The sequence below is a fragment of the Tamandua tetradactyla genome, chromosome 5 (genome assembly GCF_023851605.1).
Source record: "Tamandua tetradactyla isolate mTamTet1 chromosome 5, mTamTet1.pri, whole genome shotgun sequence".
NCBI classification, from domain to species: Eukaryota; Metazoa; Chordata; class Mammalia; order Pilosa; family Myrmecophagidae; genus Tamandua; species Tamandua tetradactyla.
Window position 1 is genome coordinate 169988806 of NC_135331.1, and position 17434 is coordinate 170006239.

Below are 17434 nucleotides of genomic sequence, written 5' to 3' on the forward strand. Positions count from 1 at the left end.
GGTAAGTGATCTGCATGCATTATCTGACCTCAGCCTCTTCCCAGCACTTGGAGGGAGGTACTGTCGTGAATTCCATGTATAGATGTGAACTGTGAGGAACAGAGAGGCAGGTCACTGTGTCTGAGCATGTGTTTAGGTCCAGGCTGACAGCTGCAGGAAGGAGTCTCATCACACAGCTGGAAGGTGGTATAGACAGCGGGGCAGATTTTTGTTTTTGTTTTTTTCTTTTAATTATTTGACTATATTGTGATCATTCCTCCTTTGTCAGTGCTTCCCTGTGGGTTCCCTTGCCCAGCATTTAGGTGACCATCTAAATGACAAGAGACCCCTCTAGCGGACACTCATTGCCCTACAGGCTTTCTGTTTCCTTTCATTCATTCAAGACATTTTGAGTATCTGCTGTGCCCCAAGGACCAGCCTAAATGGTCCTTGGTACAAGATGGTACACACAAGACAGACATGGTCTCTGAGTTCCTGGAGCCAAGACTTGAGGCAGGGAAAAGCTGGGTGTGTTTGGGAACTTAGGAAGGCAGGGAAAGTGGCCTGGGAAGAGGTTGGAAGGCTCCTGGGGGCCAGAACATGCCGGCCTTGAGAGCCAAGATGAAGTGCAGTGGGTCTTTGTTGGAGAATGACATGGTCTGACTTTGCATTTTAAGGTCACTGTGGCTGCTCTGTGGCCGTGGGCCAGGGTAGACTTGGTGGTGGCCGGGATTAAGGTCCTAGAGTAGGTGAAGTTGTGGTAAATTTTATACATCGGCATTTTATTCCCCCAAAACTTTTAAAAGTCTTTCCCCAAACAGATGGGGCAGTCAGGTCATTTGTAACTCTCTGAGGGCACTTTTAAAAAAAAAAAATTTTTTTAAACATAGCAACATACAAACATGAACATTCTTACCATATGATCACTACATTCTTGGTATATAATGAATAACTCACAATATTATCACATAGTTGTATATTCATCATGATCATTTCTTAGAACATTTGCATCAATTCAGAAAAAGAAATAAACTCATACATACCATACCCCTTACCTCTCCCTCTCATTGATTGCTAGTATTTCCATCTACCCAATATATTTTAGTCTGTGTTTCCCCTGTTTCTTTTCTGTACCCCTTACCACTCCCTTTCATTGCTCACTAGCATTTCAATATGCTAAATTTATTTTAACATGTTCCCACTATTATTTATTTATTTTTAATCCATATGTTTTATGCATCTGTCCATACTATAGATAAAAGGAGCATCAGACACAAGGTTTTCACAATCACACAGTCACATTGTGAAAATACATCATTATACAATCATCTTCAAGAAACAAAGCTACTGGAGCATAGCTCTGCATTTTCAGGCAGTTCTCTCCAGCCTCTCCATTACACCTTAGCTAAACAGGTGATATCTATATAATGTGTAAGAATAACCTCCAGGATAACCTCTCACGCTGTTTGAAATCTCTCAGCCACTGACACTTTATTTTGTCTCATTGCTCTCTTCCCCCTTTTGTTTGAGAAGATTTTCTCAATCCCTTGATGTTGAGTCCCAGCTCATTCTAGGATTTCTGTCCCATGTTTCCGGGCAGGTCCACACCCCTGGGAGTCATGTCCCACGTAGAGAGGGGGAGGGCAGTGAGTTTGCTTGTCGTGTTGGCTGAGAGAGAGGCCACATCTGAGCAACAAAAGAGGTTCTCTGGGGGTGACAGTTAGGCCTAATTTTAAATAGGCTTAGTCTATTTAAAGTTAAGCCGGGATAAGTTTCATATGAACAAACCCCAAGATTGAGGGCTCGGCCTATGGCTTTGGTCAGCCCCACTGCTTGTGAGAATATCAGGAATTCTCCACATGGTGAAGTTGAATTTTCCCTCTTACTTGCCATCCCCCAAGGGGACTTCGCAAGTACTTTTTTATTCACTGTTCAACTCACTGTGGAGTTTATCAGGGCATCACTCTGGACAAACCCACAAAATCTCATGCCCCAAGGGCACATTTTAATGAAGTAGAGTTCTAGTAATTTACAAAGAAAATAGAGGCTCTCCTAACCTGTCCCATGTCTGCTCTGTGGTTACACAGTGGGGAGTTAGAAGGCAGGACTGTGGGTCTGATATTTCATTTTGGTTGAGAGCTTTAGCCACTGCCTGGCTTCTTTTAGGCCTTATCTAGGTTTTTGCATCCAAATGTGGGGTAGTGATTTGATGTCCAATAGCAAGAGCCAAGTCACAGCCGAGGTGACAGTGTTTCAGAGAGGCTGGGGAGGGAGAGCAGGAGGCCTTCGGGTGCATGCAGCTCCATCTTGTGAACACAGCGGCCTGGGAGACAGCACACACACGCCACGCCAGGTGCTGGACTCGCTCCGCCATCACTCCTTCTGTCCCTTCTTTTTCCTGGCTTCCCCATTCCCAACTTCCCACACACTCGAGTGGGCTCGGTTCTTGGCGCTTTCTTCTCTGCCTGAACTGATTTCAGCTCTGCTGCTTGTTCCTCCCCCTTTCTCTCCCCACCCTGCTATCTGCCTTCTGGCCCAGCTCCTCAGGGCAGGAATGCACCTGCTGTCTGCTTTCCCGCTCCCAGGACTCCTGGGACAGTGGCAGCTGCCGTCCCTCCCTGTCCCCTGGAGGCCAGCTCCGGAGGTAGAAGCAGCTGGGCCCAGGACGCTGGTGACACTGACACAGTCCACAGCCCTGCCCCATGCCTGGCATCTGGTTGTCACTGCAGATTTGGGAGGCCACCAAAGCTTCGGCCGGGAGTGAGACCCGGGTCCCCTAGCTCTGCCACCAGCTTGTCTCCTGCCAGGCCCAGGCCTGTGGCAAGGATCATGGTGGCAGCATATGTAAGGCCCCTGGTGCAGAGGATGACGAGCCGATCCTTGCTTTTAATGTTTTTTAATATTCTGTAAAATACTGAAGGCAAACTTTGATTTGGAACATGTCTCAAGAAAGGGACCTTGGCTGCCCTGAATTAGGTTTTTGTTCGTAGATCACTAGAGTTCAGGAGTTTGTATTTCACACTTTTGCTTAAGAGTTCTGAATTTTAAACTGCCATCCAGATCCTGGATTCCAGGTATTTTTAGCCTTACAATTCTAGGTGTTGAGTGAAAGCCATCACTCCTGCCAGAGAGGACTGAATTGCATTATGTAGAATAATAATGGAAAAGAAAATCTGTGCGGTGGTGTCAGGAGCGTGTGCTTTATTGGGAGAGGAGGAGAGGCTGTGCTTGGGTATCTTCTTTCCATCTTTCTGAACCTCCCAGGCCTGTCTTTCTAGTCACCTCTAAATTATTACAGTTTGTGTCTTTAAAATGTAACTTTTTCAGAAGGGCAAGAGTGTTTCAAAGGCTTAAAAGTTGTAACTTTGAATTGAAAGAATTGAAAACTTTGGGTTTAGATCACTTTTTCGTGACAGCCTGTTGCAGTGTGGACATCTTGCCCATGTGTATAAAGCAGACAAACCAAACAACAGATGTACGTGCGCATAGGAAAGGTCTGGAAGGGTGCAAACCAAACTGTGTGGTGTCCTGGGAGGAGAGTGAGCGTGGATTGAGGAGGAAAGGATGTTGAAGGAAGGCTTTTACGTGTTACTGTATCAATTTCTTTCAGGTTTTACAGAAACAAATCAGTTTAAAGAATATATTCATCCTCTCAGTCTTCGCTGCGCTGGGAGCAGGTCTCCTACCACAGCCCCTCACCCCCTGAAAATGCACCCTGCCCCCAGGTGGTCTCCCCAGCCTGGTCAGCGGCACCCTCGGCCACCTGAGAGGCTGGCAGATGAGCGCAGCTAGGCAATCCCACGGCCCCTGACTTCACTTTCCCCCATCGCAGCTTCCAAACCATCTCAAGAGGCATTGACACAGCAGCCAAGTTCACTGGGGCTGGGGCCCCCGCAGTCGGGTCGCTGGGCTGGGCTAGGAGCAGGACTGTGTTGGGAGCCTCGTCATTGGTTGTGCCAGGGGCCCTTCTCTGAAGCACCCACTCTCCCCCTCTGCCATTCTGGGCCTCGCCCTCTCGGAGGCCAGGGGGGCTCTTTTGCCTGCATGTGGCCTTTCTCATCCTCTTTCCCTTGCGAAGGAGCCGTCTCCGCCTCCGGAATTCTGTCTCCCGTGTCTCGTCGGTCGTGTGTTCCCTTTCCCCTAGCTCCCAGGCAGGCTGGGAAAACTGGTTGGCTCAGGGTTTGACAGAGGGCAGACAAAGCAAAAATATATTAATAAGATTTTAAGAAGAAAAGAGAATATATTTATGAGTTATTTTGTAATTTAGAAAAATTAATGACTTTCATATCTGCCTTCCTGTGTAAGTATCTTCTGCTGCAGGTGAAGTAAACCCATCTGTGTTGCCCCCTTTTCATTCCATTTGCCTGAACATCTCTTTTAGGCATTTTTTTTTTTTACATGTGCAGGCACCAGGAAGCAAACCTGGGTCTCTGGCATGGCAAGCAGGAACTCTGCCACTGAGCCACTGTGGCCCACCCTAGGCATTTTATACTTTTCTAAAGATGCCTTGGAATGAGAGTGTATTTACTAAATGTAAGCTATTTCCATAATAGTATCTGAATATTTAAAATTCAGTCCTAACAATTGGACTGGGCCTGAATAAGGACTCTGAGCTCCTCCGGCTCCTCTGGCCCTGGCAGTAGGGACGCCGATGTCCAGGGCCATTTCCTCCACCAGCGGAGGCCCCTGTGTGCTCTGGAGAAGCCAGCACCGGCCTCCTGACCTGAACCTTCCCTTTAGTCTGTGCTGGGACAGCAGAACTCAGCTGCAACTGCTTTCTGCCCTTGGTGCCACGCCTGAGGCTCTGCAAGTCTGGGAACTTTATACTGCAACTTTATACTGGGGAAAAAAACAAGAAGAAACAAAACCACTTAGGAGCGACCTTGGAATCTAGCTGTGGCCAATTGTGTGTCTGATTCGTAGACGCCTGCTGCTTGTTCTTGGCCAGGTGCAGCTCATCTTTCCTCTTGAGCTATACTCAGATTCCTGAGCAAGACTTAAACTGACATTTCTCCAAGAAAGTTCTCTTTGTAATAGAAATGGGGGAGGTGATAGTTAAACCAATATTTTTGTTCTTAGGTATGTAAACTGCCTCAAGGGGGATCATTCTTCTCAAGCCTGTGATGCTATGATAGAAGATATTTCCTTGGATGATTTTAAGAAAACAAGAGCAGTAGAAATATCTAAACTGCAGCTGCCTTATTAAGTGTCAGTGCTAGAGCCCGGAGGAGAATTAGGAGCCTCCGAATCCCTTATGCAGATATAATCAGAGTTGTTGTGTTTGAGAAAAAAATATGATTGTGTGTAATAATAATACTAAATTTGGCCATGTTTCAAACTGGGTCCCAGTATCTATAGATCAGTATTTGAAGGATGGGTCAATATTTGTCTTAGGAAATGATAGGAAGCACTAACCCCCTCTATGAAGCTTACTAGGCCTTGGCATGGGCCCCTCGTTTCTCATGTATCCCTGCAGAGAAGGAATAGGTGTGTATTTACCAGTACAGCCTGCTCACCTTCTCAGGTAGCTTCATTTTGGATGACACCTACTAGAAAAGAGAATCATTTCTCTCTGCTATACCTACAATAAGGTAGTAGCAGCTAGTTGTATTCTGAAAAATGGTATAGAATAAATGCATATATTTCTATAAACTCAGTTCTTAAAGAAAATATTTTATTTTTCAATAACAAAATGAATAAATCATTGTCAAATAATTGAAAAAGAGCGAGAATATAAATTAATACAGTCCCAACTGGGAAAGGGAAACTAGCAGTTAAAGTATTAAGAAATAATATATATTATATATAGTAATAAAATTGAAACTCTTTTAAGTGAGTGATTTCTTACAAAATTGACTGAAGAAAAGTAATTTGAAGGGGGCTAAAAATGGGTAGAGAAATCAGGAAAATTGTGTACCAAAAAGTGTCGTGCCTTGTCTCACATTATATGAATTGTTCAAAGGAAAACAGTCATTCCCTGAGCCAGACTTTGTGCCAAGTACCGTGCTAGGCTTTCAAAATTCACCAAATATAAAATTCCACAGAACTGTTTTTTCTTAACTTGGAAGAAATTTGTACTGAACAAAATTTTAAAAAGAATATGAAGCACATTAAAAGAAAAAGAAAAAAAGCTGTTCTGAAAACTAGCCTAATGCACCTGCAGTCACCTGGTGGGGAACGTTTGGCCTCTGGGCCTGACCCGTTGAACACCTTGAATCTGGCCCCAAAGTGTCCTTAATTTTTATTCCACATTCTCTGGAGTTTGTGATTATAGATGGTTCTAAGATTTAAAGACTCTCCATTTTATCTCCCTTTATGTTGGTTTTCTAATTAAGGAAATTAGAGTTTGGTTCATTTCTCCAGAAATAACTCCTTAAACCCTTCCCTACTTGCTCATTTCCAGCCACTTTGTACATTTTGATTTATCTTTAGGTTTCCTTTGATCCTAATAGATGCGGAGAGTAACGCTTCAGGGAGTCTTTTTTATTTGCTTAGGACCACAAAGGAGCTAGAACCTGAGTCTCAGCCCTCCAAGCCCTAGTTCTTTCCACTCCAGCACGCTGCAAGCTCCAATAATCACCCCCTGCCAAGAAATTGTGTTTGTACTTTCATGGAAGTTGGGTTGGAGAAAAAGATGTTTAAGATTTAGAAATGCTAGCGTCAAGTGCCAGGCTTACTTTTCAAATAACCTAGTCAGATTCTTAAATAGTCATAGTATTACTGTAATGCTATATCGTCCATTAATGAAGATGAAAATTTTACTCGGCTATTATGCTGTGATGGTATCGAGAAGAGACCCAACCTGGAGCTTGAAAGGTTTTGCAAGAGCACGTGGGTGTCAGGTAGGCCACCTGCATTACCGTCACCTGGGGAACTTGTGCGAATACCCATCCTGGGCCCTGCCTGAGCCCCAGTCAGCTTCTTCAGGAGCTCCGCGGTCATCCTGACGCTCATGACGCTGCCTGCCCCTGCCCAGAGGTGCACCGCCGAGCTTGGTATGCCAAAGGCCTGTCTAGTGAGTCCTCAAAAAAGTGAGACAGTCAAGGAAGGCGACTAGAACAGCTGCTTTATAGGGTCTCTCCCTTCCTCCCAGCCACGCCCTGGGCACCCTTCAGGAACAGTTCCAAATGCTTCCTGCTGCTACCCCAAGACCTCTGGGCATGTTACTTACTTAGCCTCTGCCAGCATCACTCTGTAAGTGTAAAATGGAGATAACTTCATAAAGTTATGAGGAGCACCAGTGAAATACAGGCTCTCAAGTGCTTAGAACATGCCTGGCACTTAGTAGACACTAAATAAATAATTATTACTATAAAATGCAACATAATATGCTATTATATTGAAAACCCAATGCTTTCTTAAAAACTTTATTGTGGTAAAATATATATAGCATAAAATTTGCCATTTTAACCATTTTTTTAAGTGTATAACTCAGTGGCATTAATTACAGTCACAATTTTGTATAACCATCTCCCATTATCTATTTCCATAACTTTTTCATCACTCCAAATAGAAACTCTATACCAATTAAGCAATAATTCACCATTCCCCTTTTCCCCAGCCCCTGCTAACCTGCAATCTACTTTCTGTCTCTATGAATTTGCCTGTTCTAGATATTTTATATAACTGGAATCATACAACATTTGTTCTCTTGTGTCTGGCTTCTTTCACTCATAATGTTTCCAAGGTCCATCCATATTGTAGAATGTACCAGAAATTCATCCCTTTTATGGCTGAATAATACTCCATTGGAAAACCTTGCTTTTAAAAACATTTCTTCTGCTGATTAGAGATGTGTCCAATTTTAATTAGTTCTTTGCCTTAAAAGAGCTATTGTCTGTTCCCTCCTTCTTTGTACCCACCATACGCTGAATATACAAATACAACAGCATCTAGAAGTCTTCACTTGTACTTACTTCTTTACATGTTCCTCTCCCCACCACTCAGTAGTAGGAACCAGATCGTAATTCATTGTTGAAATCTTTAGCACATAGCTTAGTACCTACCAAATGGGAAGCAAAAGCAAGTGTTTGAGGCAAGGAAGAACTTTTGGTAAAAGATGGGGGTGAAGACAGCACAACATTGTAAATGTAATTAATGCCACTGAATTGTACACTTAGAAATGTATGAAATAGCAAATTTTATGTTATATATATGTTGCCACAATTTTTAATGCAATTTATTTTAAAAATCGAATGTTTAATGAAAGAATGAATTTAAACTAGAATTCAAAGAACTCTGTATTGAGTACTGTCTAGTGCAAAATCCTTGTACCTCATAATATATAGTCCAAAGATTAATTGATACAGACATTGACTCAAAGAGTTTACAGGCTAGAGAGGAGGGTAAGTAGAAAAATTGTTCCTTTTTCCCTTGTGCCTCAGTGGAAACATTGAGAATGCTAGGGGAACTGGTGGGGAGAAGGTTATGAGAGTCGATTATGTATATAAAACCAAGGCAAACAGTGAACAGTTAACTACTTTGAAGTCCTAATCATGTTGCTCAGAGATTGTAACTTTCACTTTATGAGAGCAGAGTTGACCTTGTGGTGTCTGTCCTAGGTCCTCTCCTTTTTCTTCATTGGCCTGATGTCCATGATGATCCCCCTGTGCAGTGTCTTTGGAGCGCTCATCGCTGTGTGTCTCGTAATGGGTCTCTTCGATGGGTGCTTCATTTCCATCATGGCCCCTATTGCTTTTGAATTGGTGGGTGCCCAGGATGTCTCCCAAGCAATTGGATTTCTGCTCGGATTCATGTCTGTCCCCATGACTGTGGGCCCACCCATTGCAGGTAAATGTAATGATTCTCCAGTTATTCTATTAATTCAAACCCTTTTCCACTTTAGTTCCTAAGTCTCATTTATATGCAAATCATATCATAATTTATTGATCACTGGGTCTTTTGCTTTTGTCTGTGCCTTAACTGTAACATTTTTAATAAGATCAGCTATAGATGGTAGGTTGAGAAAGTTTGCTGGAGAGTTCCTCTTGTCCTTACCAGGATCTAAAACAATGAAACATGTAACAATAGGCTTCTGAGCGTAAACTGTCACAATTTCTATCTTTCACTCAGTATGTACTTTGGGGGAAAGGAAAAATGGTTTTGTTTTTAAGAGATGAAGATTCTGAAAGGTTTCTAAATGTGTATGTTTTGTGTAAGAGATTAGGTCCTCCTGAGAAATAGTTTTAATTGTGTGTATATATATATATGTTGTACCTTTAGATTTCTTCTAATAGCATAAAGATATTTCATACTCAGTATTACCTAGGTGCCAGGATGAATTAGTATGGTAATAAGATTCAGTAAAACTTAAATGTATGTATTGTCACCTGTGTCTGGCACGTGAGGGACTCAGTGAACGTTCAACTCCGTTCATTCCCGTACCCAGGACCACACATATCCAGCAACTTCTGAGCCTGGAACCTAGTTCTGAATCAAGCAGGCAGCCGCTACTGAGCAGACAATATACAGTCCACCAAACTTATGTTCTAAAGTTGACAGGCCCCTGTAGGAGAACCTTCTGTTCCTTTCCCTCTTGCCCAGGCAATACACCATTCACTTTATTTTTACAAATCCTACAAGTTTAGTTATAGGTTTCCAAGTCTGTAGCAGACTATGAACAGCACTTTAGGAGGAGTGATGTTTGCTATCAGATGTGACTAATAACAAACCCAGAATAAGGGAAGTGATAGGAAACTTCCAAAACAACTGACAGCAAAAAGCTGCTAGCTCACCAGGAGGTTTTGAGGGCCACATAGTATTACAGCCAAATATAATAATTAACATTCCGAAGAATGAAAGGCTCAGTTGTGTATGGAATATTCTGATTAAGAAGATTGAAAAGTCATATATTTTAGATATATCATATATTTTATATTTCTATCCACAGTGAATGTACACATTTTTTAATGTGTTAGAACTGAACTGGACCAATACTCAAGTTAATTCTTTAGTAAAGTCAGATATTCAGTATGTTTCCTGGATAGTTCAGGTGACTGAGGTTGTATAGTATTATAAAAGTTTAAAAACATTAAGCTGACTTTAAGAACCCTTAAAGTACTGGGCTTTTTTAGAGACATTTGAAACAAGGATACTCTAATAGTTTTCAGAAGTAGAGCCCAGAGATCTATTAGCATGTCACATTCATTTTCTTCAACTTCCCCCGATTTGCTGACAAACCTTAACATCTTTCCGAAATGTATTTAGCAGCTTAATTTTTCATCTGAACTCTCAGATTTACAGTTTTTAAAGCTTTTAGATTGTCATTTAAAATATTTTCATGTTATTTCATTAAAAAATGAAAACACCCAAGAAGAGTGGGCAATGTAGGTATTTGAGGTGTGTGTGAGACAGAAGTTGCAACTTGATGGTCTTTTTACCTTCGCCAGAAGCGAGAAGTTTTACACCATGTGTCAGAATACCCCAGATGGCCTCTGAGGGGTTGGAAAAGCCAGAGCTTTGTCTTGCAAATATTTCTTCCCAGTAATTTCATGGTATGAAAACCCAGAATCCTGGACTCTGTGACAAAAGTAAAGATGTGAGATCTTTTTCTTTCTCATATCAGAAAAGGTTTCTATTTTAGACCCTTTTCCTAAGAAATGTCTGATATTTGAGATGCTATTTGCACCAGCCCTGCCGAGGTGAGTTTATTCAGCTGGGACTAGGCCTTCAGTGATGGATCTGAAATCCCTACATGCCACACTTCTCTCTGGGTGACCGCTTTTTCCCTTTTCAGGCTTACTTCGTGAGAAGCTGGGCTACTATGATGTGGCATTCTACCTCGCTGGAATCCCTCCACTTATAGGAGGTGCTATTCTTTGTTTTATTCCATGGATCCATAGTAAGAAGCAAAGAGAGACCAATAAAACTACTGAAGGAAGTAACAGGGAGAAAATGTTGGAGAACCTGAACTCTCTATCAAGCTCTTCTGGAATCTTCAAGAAAGAATCTGACTCTATTATTTAATGTCTTACATACCTCCGCCAGACTGGCCTTGCTTTCAAAAGTTAAAGCAAGTTTTCCTTTTCTATGAATAGCAAACTTCTTATTTTTTTTAAATCACATCCAAAGGAATAGCACAACAATTGGGAAATAAGGACCCTCATTACTACAAGAACCATTTTCTGCCACTACATGCTGTCTGATATTTTCATGAGTCTGAGGACGGTGATTCTGGTACTTAAAAACATATCTGAAAGTCAAATTATATTTAATTGTACGAGAGAATTTGAAGCTGTCTCAGTAAAAAAAAATAGCGTTGGAAACTGAATGCTATTTAGCTTGTACAAATATTTTTAAATACCTCAAGCTATACTGAAAGAGTTGAAATTTGATTAGGACTGGAAATATTGTTTGTTGTCTCACATGGTATCTTCACTTCCGGTTTCTGGTATCTCTGTTCTTTTGCTATTTGGAAACTTTGCAAATTCGTACCTGATCTACCTAAACCTCATGTTGAAGTTGCTTGCCTGATGTTAAATAAGCTATGAAATTATTAAGATGTCCTGACTTGCTCCAGTGTGAAATCTTGTTCTAGTGTCAAAGGAACTTTCTTGGGACAGATGTTACAATGTATTCAAAATCAATATGTGTGAGGAAAAGAACGCTGTTCATAAGGCAGAGAAGTTCAGAAATCAGGCATTTCTTCCATTTATATTTGTTTCCTTTGGGTTTCAAGTAAGCAAGAAATGCCCCCGAATTTCTGAATTTGTTTTAATTGTAATAAAGTAAAATAGAATGAGCAAAAGGTATTTTGACCATTTTAACTTGGATTTTTTGGCCTTCTGGATTTCTTAGCACTAAGACCTGCTATTTAAACATAAGCATTATTGGGTATGTTATCCAGTTGCACAAACAGGGTAAAACAACAACAACCACTTTGTACTTATGAAGAAAATACCTATTTCTGATAGAAACAGTTGCTTCAATTGGTTTATGAAATCACTGGGTCTTAAAAGGCTAAGTACACTTAAAAAGAGAAATATTCCTGTATTTCCAAAACTTTCTGGCAAAAATTTACATCTGTATTTATTTATTTATCATAGTGTGCTTACTAGTAACATTCCAAATATTTTTTCTATTTATACACCGATAGCTATTAGGATTCCAAGGACCTAAAATTAAACCACAGTCACACAATGACCCATATTTATTTACAAAAACAAGAACACTTTCTTCATCCCTTAAATTGTACTTTATTTTTAAAATTTGTATTTATATCTTTAAAAATTAGTAATATACATGGTATATTTAAATCCTATCTATAGATGTGCATTAATCTTGAATGTCTCTTGTTCACCTGGAATGACTACTGTCTTTTTCTAAAGCACTTCAGGATCCATCTGTTTCCACAAAATTCTCTGTAAGGAGAGAAACTAAATCTAATATATCACTATTTTTCAGTTCCTATCCATTCCTTGTCTCTAGCTGAGGACGGTGAGGACGGAGATACCTGGAGAGCATATGGATTTGTTGTTTAGTTTAGGTGTGGCAGATGGGGGAAAGAGGGAAGTGAGGCTGCCCATGGAACACTTGGAAAATCCAATGACTTTTCTTTTGGTAAGTTTTGCATCTGCCACCTTAGACATTCAAAGTGTAAATGCTAAACCTGGAATTTATTTTAATAGAATTTTAAATAATTTTTATTGAAATGACATTTAGCAACTTACTATGCTATGTACACATTTGTAACTTAACGACTTCCTTTACTTCCATATTTCATATTCAGGGACTTAGGTGAGGTGATTTGTCTGTGGAAGGCTCTACTGCAGAAGAAAATCTCCATTTGACCATGCTGTCCTTTCATGCTCTCATTTTAAGCTTTTAGAAAGTAATTTAGAAATGATCATGTAATACATTTTCAAGTTCTTCATTTGTTCACACCCAGTTATATAAAATATTACTTCCTCATTATTAATGGTGCTTTTGAGAAGCTCAGCAATAACAGTCACAACCAAGACTCATTCTCTAGACTGCCATTTATAAAATGTTTACTTATGTACAGTTTCAGCACAAACTTCTAGAAATCCTGATTTTACAGAATGAACAAATTTAGAATGGAAGATTTAGTCCTTAAAGACCTCCACAATTTTTTTTTTCCTTTCAAAATTTGTCTGGTTTTAGAGAAAAAAAAATCTGAAATCCAATGACTTGATCTTGTGTGGTTGGTTTCCATATTAAAACAGCAAAGTGACTTAAGTATTTATAATAAAACTTAGTTCTCAGCATATTGTGTCTATGTGTAATATTACACATACGTAGTTGTTAGTCTAATGGAGTGAATAAAACTGGATCTATAACACTAAAAGAGCCCCACAAAAATGGACTCTTAGGGAGAGTACTCTGCAGCAGTAATTTTTTTTTTTAAATATAAAGATAAGTTGTTAAATTTCATAAAATGCTTATTTAGCAATATATTGTTTGGTAGGAAAATTTCTAAAAATCTAAAATATACAAACCAAGAAAATGAAAAATACTAATAGTCACAAAGTGTTGTGTTTCTTTTGTACCAAGAATTATTACTTTAGCTTTTCAGTCAAAGTGAATCCTTTCTAATTTCTGAACGGAATGTTACTGCAACACTAATGTGGCCTGATGGGCTGCATTTTTGTTTCATTCAACCCGGATGCTTTCTGAGGGGAAAAGGGTACAGAGCCAGAGCTCTGCTGATCTGATGGGATTTAGCAAGTTCTCAAATTCATAAGGTTCTGACATTTGAGCCAACAATTCCCTTTAAAAGGAGAGCAATCATTCTTCTCCACTGAAACTCTGGATCAGCTGCTATTCTAATAGGTGCCTAAGGATCTTCCAGAAATGTTTAAATTTTATTACAGCTGGGGTCCATACATGTCAGTAATAATATACCACTCAGACTCCTGATACTTTCCTCAAAATGTGTAAGTCCCTTTGATGACAGTTGCGGTGCTCATTCCATTGCTCCTTCAAGATCGCAATTTCTACTTCCCCAATAGTGCTTGCATGAAGCTTCAGATCCTGTTCACAAATAAAAACAGGGGTACATTTCAAAACCCATCATTATCTTTTTACACATATTTGCAGATCATTCCGCAGGCCCTGCCCAACTATGGAAAAGCTTTGGTGCAGTTAGCTTCAACTTCCCATGCTTTTAAGGTAAATGTACACTTAGTTGTAAAGTGAATGTACATTTTACTTTTGGCAATTTTAATGCTTCTTAACTGCACTTAAGGATATTTTAATTTATGCCAATATTGTTTGTAAACTGCCCTGTATCCGATGACTTTCGATGTTAAGTCAGTAATAAACTGACTAGAAAATGAGGTCCTAGATTAGGGGTAGGCACTTAGCACAGGGGTGGCTCTGAGGAGCTCCTGGGGTACACTTTCACCCCTTTCATATGCACCGTTCTTGTTAGTCTTTTCATATTTGTCCTCATCACTTCTTTTCCTGGCTTCCCTTTACTTCTTCCTATACTTCAAAAAGCCTCTGAAGAGTCCATTAACACCTTGAGGTAGTTTCACTGGTTACTTAGCTGCACTGCTTAAGGTTCCTGTAGTTTCAGAGACTGGATCCCCACCTAATTTTATGTAAACTGTCTCGAGAATGGTCTGTTCCCAGGCTGCAGTCCTAATGGTCTCAGCTGAATTTTTTTTTTTTAATTACATGATTAAGATACTTGGGGGAAGTAGTAAGTACCAGGCAATTGGCATCTTGTGTGCTAATATTTAAAACTTTAATTTTTGCTTAAAATTTTAAGGTCAAAGCTTTGAAGGAAAAAACTGCCAAACTCTTAACCTATTTATTTCCAGAGAGCAAACTTTTTACTTGATTTTCATACTCCATGAAAGTTTTGCTAAATCCTTGTCCTGGGAGCACATCATGGAGGATGCCTTGAATGTGGGGGTCTCTCGGGTGTGGTTCCTAAGGCACCTGCCTTAGCGTGGAATTACCTTTCATGATGAATGGTAAAGGGGTCAATTCCCAGACTCTAGAACTATAAGGGGCAATTCAGAAGCTACTTACTCCAATATTTAAATATGTCAACAATTTAAACCCGCACTTAAAACTGTAACACTGAACACTTCATTGTTGCCAGTATAAACACTGATGACAGCATTTTTGCATCAGCTTACAGATTGTTACTTTTTCCAATGTGTTGTCCTAAAAAGAGGAATAAGTAAAATTTTATTACTTTCTTTTTACATCGATATTCTTTTCTTTAATGCCGTTTTATTGGGATACCTCCACACACCATACAAACCATTGAAAGTATACAATCGCTGGCTCACAGTATCATCACAGAGGTGTCCATATTCTTTTTTAATTTGAAAGGCAAATGGTTCCTTGGCTATTAGAAAAATGTACCACCCATAACAGTTTAATCAGCTCTTAAAACCACAAACCTTTTGCCTTGTTATTAGAACAAAAGAGCAGTTTATCACTTTATGATGGTACAGATGTAGAAATGTGGAATAAGAACACACCCATCAAAGGAAGACTTTCTTCTTTATTGACTTAATAATTAGTTCCCATATTATACACTGATTTTCGTCAATGGTTTGCTATAAGAAAAAGACTGCTGGTGCTCAGTTTGAGAAGGGTTCCAGGAACAGAGAATAGGGTGAAGGAAAAACAGACAGTTCTGGGCTCACTATAATTTCATAGCCACTGCTCACCAAAATAGAAACCATGCTTATCATTTTATTTGTTGGCGAGACTAATGCTTTGTGTTCTCAGTACACAGAGACTAATGCTTTGTGTTCTAAACAGAGTGGTAGGTTACAACTATCAAGAATATAGGGCCATGTGGCCATTGCTGAAGTGAAACTTGCATCCAACTTAGAACCACAGTATTGAACAACTGTAAATAAGGACCTTATCATATGACTCCTGAGACAATAAAGACCTATGAAAAAACAATGTCATATCTTTAATCACTCAGAGAAACTCTGAAACTTGGGATATAGTGGTTTACTTAGCTTGTCCTTTTTTTTTTTCACATTGGCAGGCACCAGTAAATGAACCTGGACCTCTGGCACAGGAGGCCAGAACTCTGCCTTCTGAGCCACCTGGCCAGCCCTGTCCTTTTTTTCTATTTAATTAGCGATTTTTAAATAGTAAACATTAGTCATATATCCAAGGAAATCTCCTAAAATTCAAAGTATCATATTGACTGGGTACAGTCATCCTTCCTGCAAAAAATCCCTCTTGGTACTGCTTTCTTGACAAATAATGATAAAACAATATAGAAAGCTACCTCATTTCTGAAACAAAATTTCAACATTTTTATTAGGAAAGACACTGGAAATGAAATGTAACCTTTCCGAGTACTGGATCATGACGCTTGATTGTGCTGCCCACCTACCTCAGCTTTGTGATTAGTAAATTCTTGCATCATCAGAGAAGAAATATGGTGACGATGGGGTTAAAAGGCAAGGGAGGGCAGCCTGTCAAGTGGTCAAAATATCAGTAAAAAAATGTTAAATGCTTTGTTCTGATAAATGGATATAAAAGGAATAGAGCAGAGTACCAACTAACATGGCCTTTGGATAATCTGAAAAAGGAAGACAAGAAATGTGTAAACTTTATAAAATAATGAACACTTCCTAAAATAGTTCGCTGGTGGCTTTTCACCTTACACTGGCAGCTCAACAGTGAAGTCTCATTTTTGTTCCTTGTTTTTCCTTTGACAGGAGGATCTGTGATCTCTGACAATAGCTCATGCGGTTGTGCCTTAGCCTTACAACCTGTACCTTAAACTCCTGCAAGGGGAACCCCAGCCTTAGTGGAACAGGGACCGTGGCAATGAATTTTTGACTCCCTGGAGTTTTTGAAAATGCTGTCATTGAGCGAGGTGATAGGAGTTGTAGGAATTAACCTACAAATTCCCAATCTAACTAACGATGTTTCTTTGCCTCTCAATATGAAAGTTGTAAGAAGGATATTTTAGAGTTGAATATTACTACTGTTAGAGATAGGAATTATTGGCATAGCATAAATTAGAAATCAGATATGTGATACAATTTTGTGGTTTCTGATATATGCCTTTTACTCTTCACCAGATCATATTTTTCACTCTGTTACTAAAATAATAAATTTGTTAATATTGTGTGCATAAATACTGCAATTTTCCCTAAACTTAGTTCTATGGACATGCTCTAATATGCCAGAAAGTGATGGGTCAAAGTATCTTTCATAATGCAGTCCATTTTGGCAAGCTGTTTCAGGGGGTCTAGGGCTTCTTTTTAAAGTGCTGTATTTGACTCGCGGCTGTGAACAGACTGTGTATAGTTGGTTGTTGCCTCTATTTTTTCCTTACCAAAGAAAGATTAGATCAGGATTGGTGGTAGCATGTTCCTTTCAAAATTATTTTTTCTTTTGAAGTGTGTATAACACAATAGGAAACATGTGGCTCCAGCAATATAATGCAGGTTGCACTTTGTGTACACGTCTTAAAAAAACCCTGACCTGTAAAAGT

At 39.8% G+C, this 17434-nt stretch overlaps 1 protein-coding gene and 1 long non-coding RNA gene across 2 annotated transcripts in view; one reads left to right on the forward strand and one right to left on the reverse strand.

Moving 5' to 3' along the window:
- Positions 1-13180, forward strand: part of SLC16A10 (solute carrier family 16 member 10) — a 146319-nt gene extending 133139 nt beyond the window's left edge. The window contains exons 5-6 of the mRNA XM_077162670.1: positions 8541-8769; positions 10715-13180. Coding sequence (XP_077018785.1) covers positions 8541-8769; positions 10715-10944 — 459 coding nt within the window. The 3' untranslated portion in view covers positions 10945-13180. The remainder of the gene's footprint in view (positions 1-8540; positions 8770-10714) is intronic.
- Positions 13181-13783: 603 nt separating this feature from the next.
- Positions 13784-17434, reverse strand: part of LOC143685071 (uncharacterized) — a 51555-nt gene continuing 47904 nt past the window's right edge. Inside the window, exon 2 of the long non-coding RNA XR_013176355.1 lies at positions 13784-13971. This is a non-coding gene — a long non-coding RNA (uncharacterized LOC143685071). The remainder of the gene's footprint in view (positions 13972-17434) is intronic.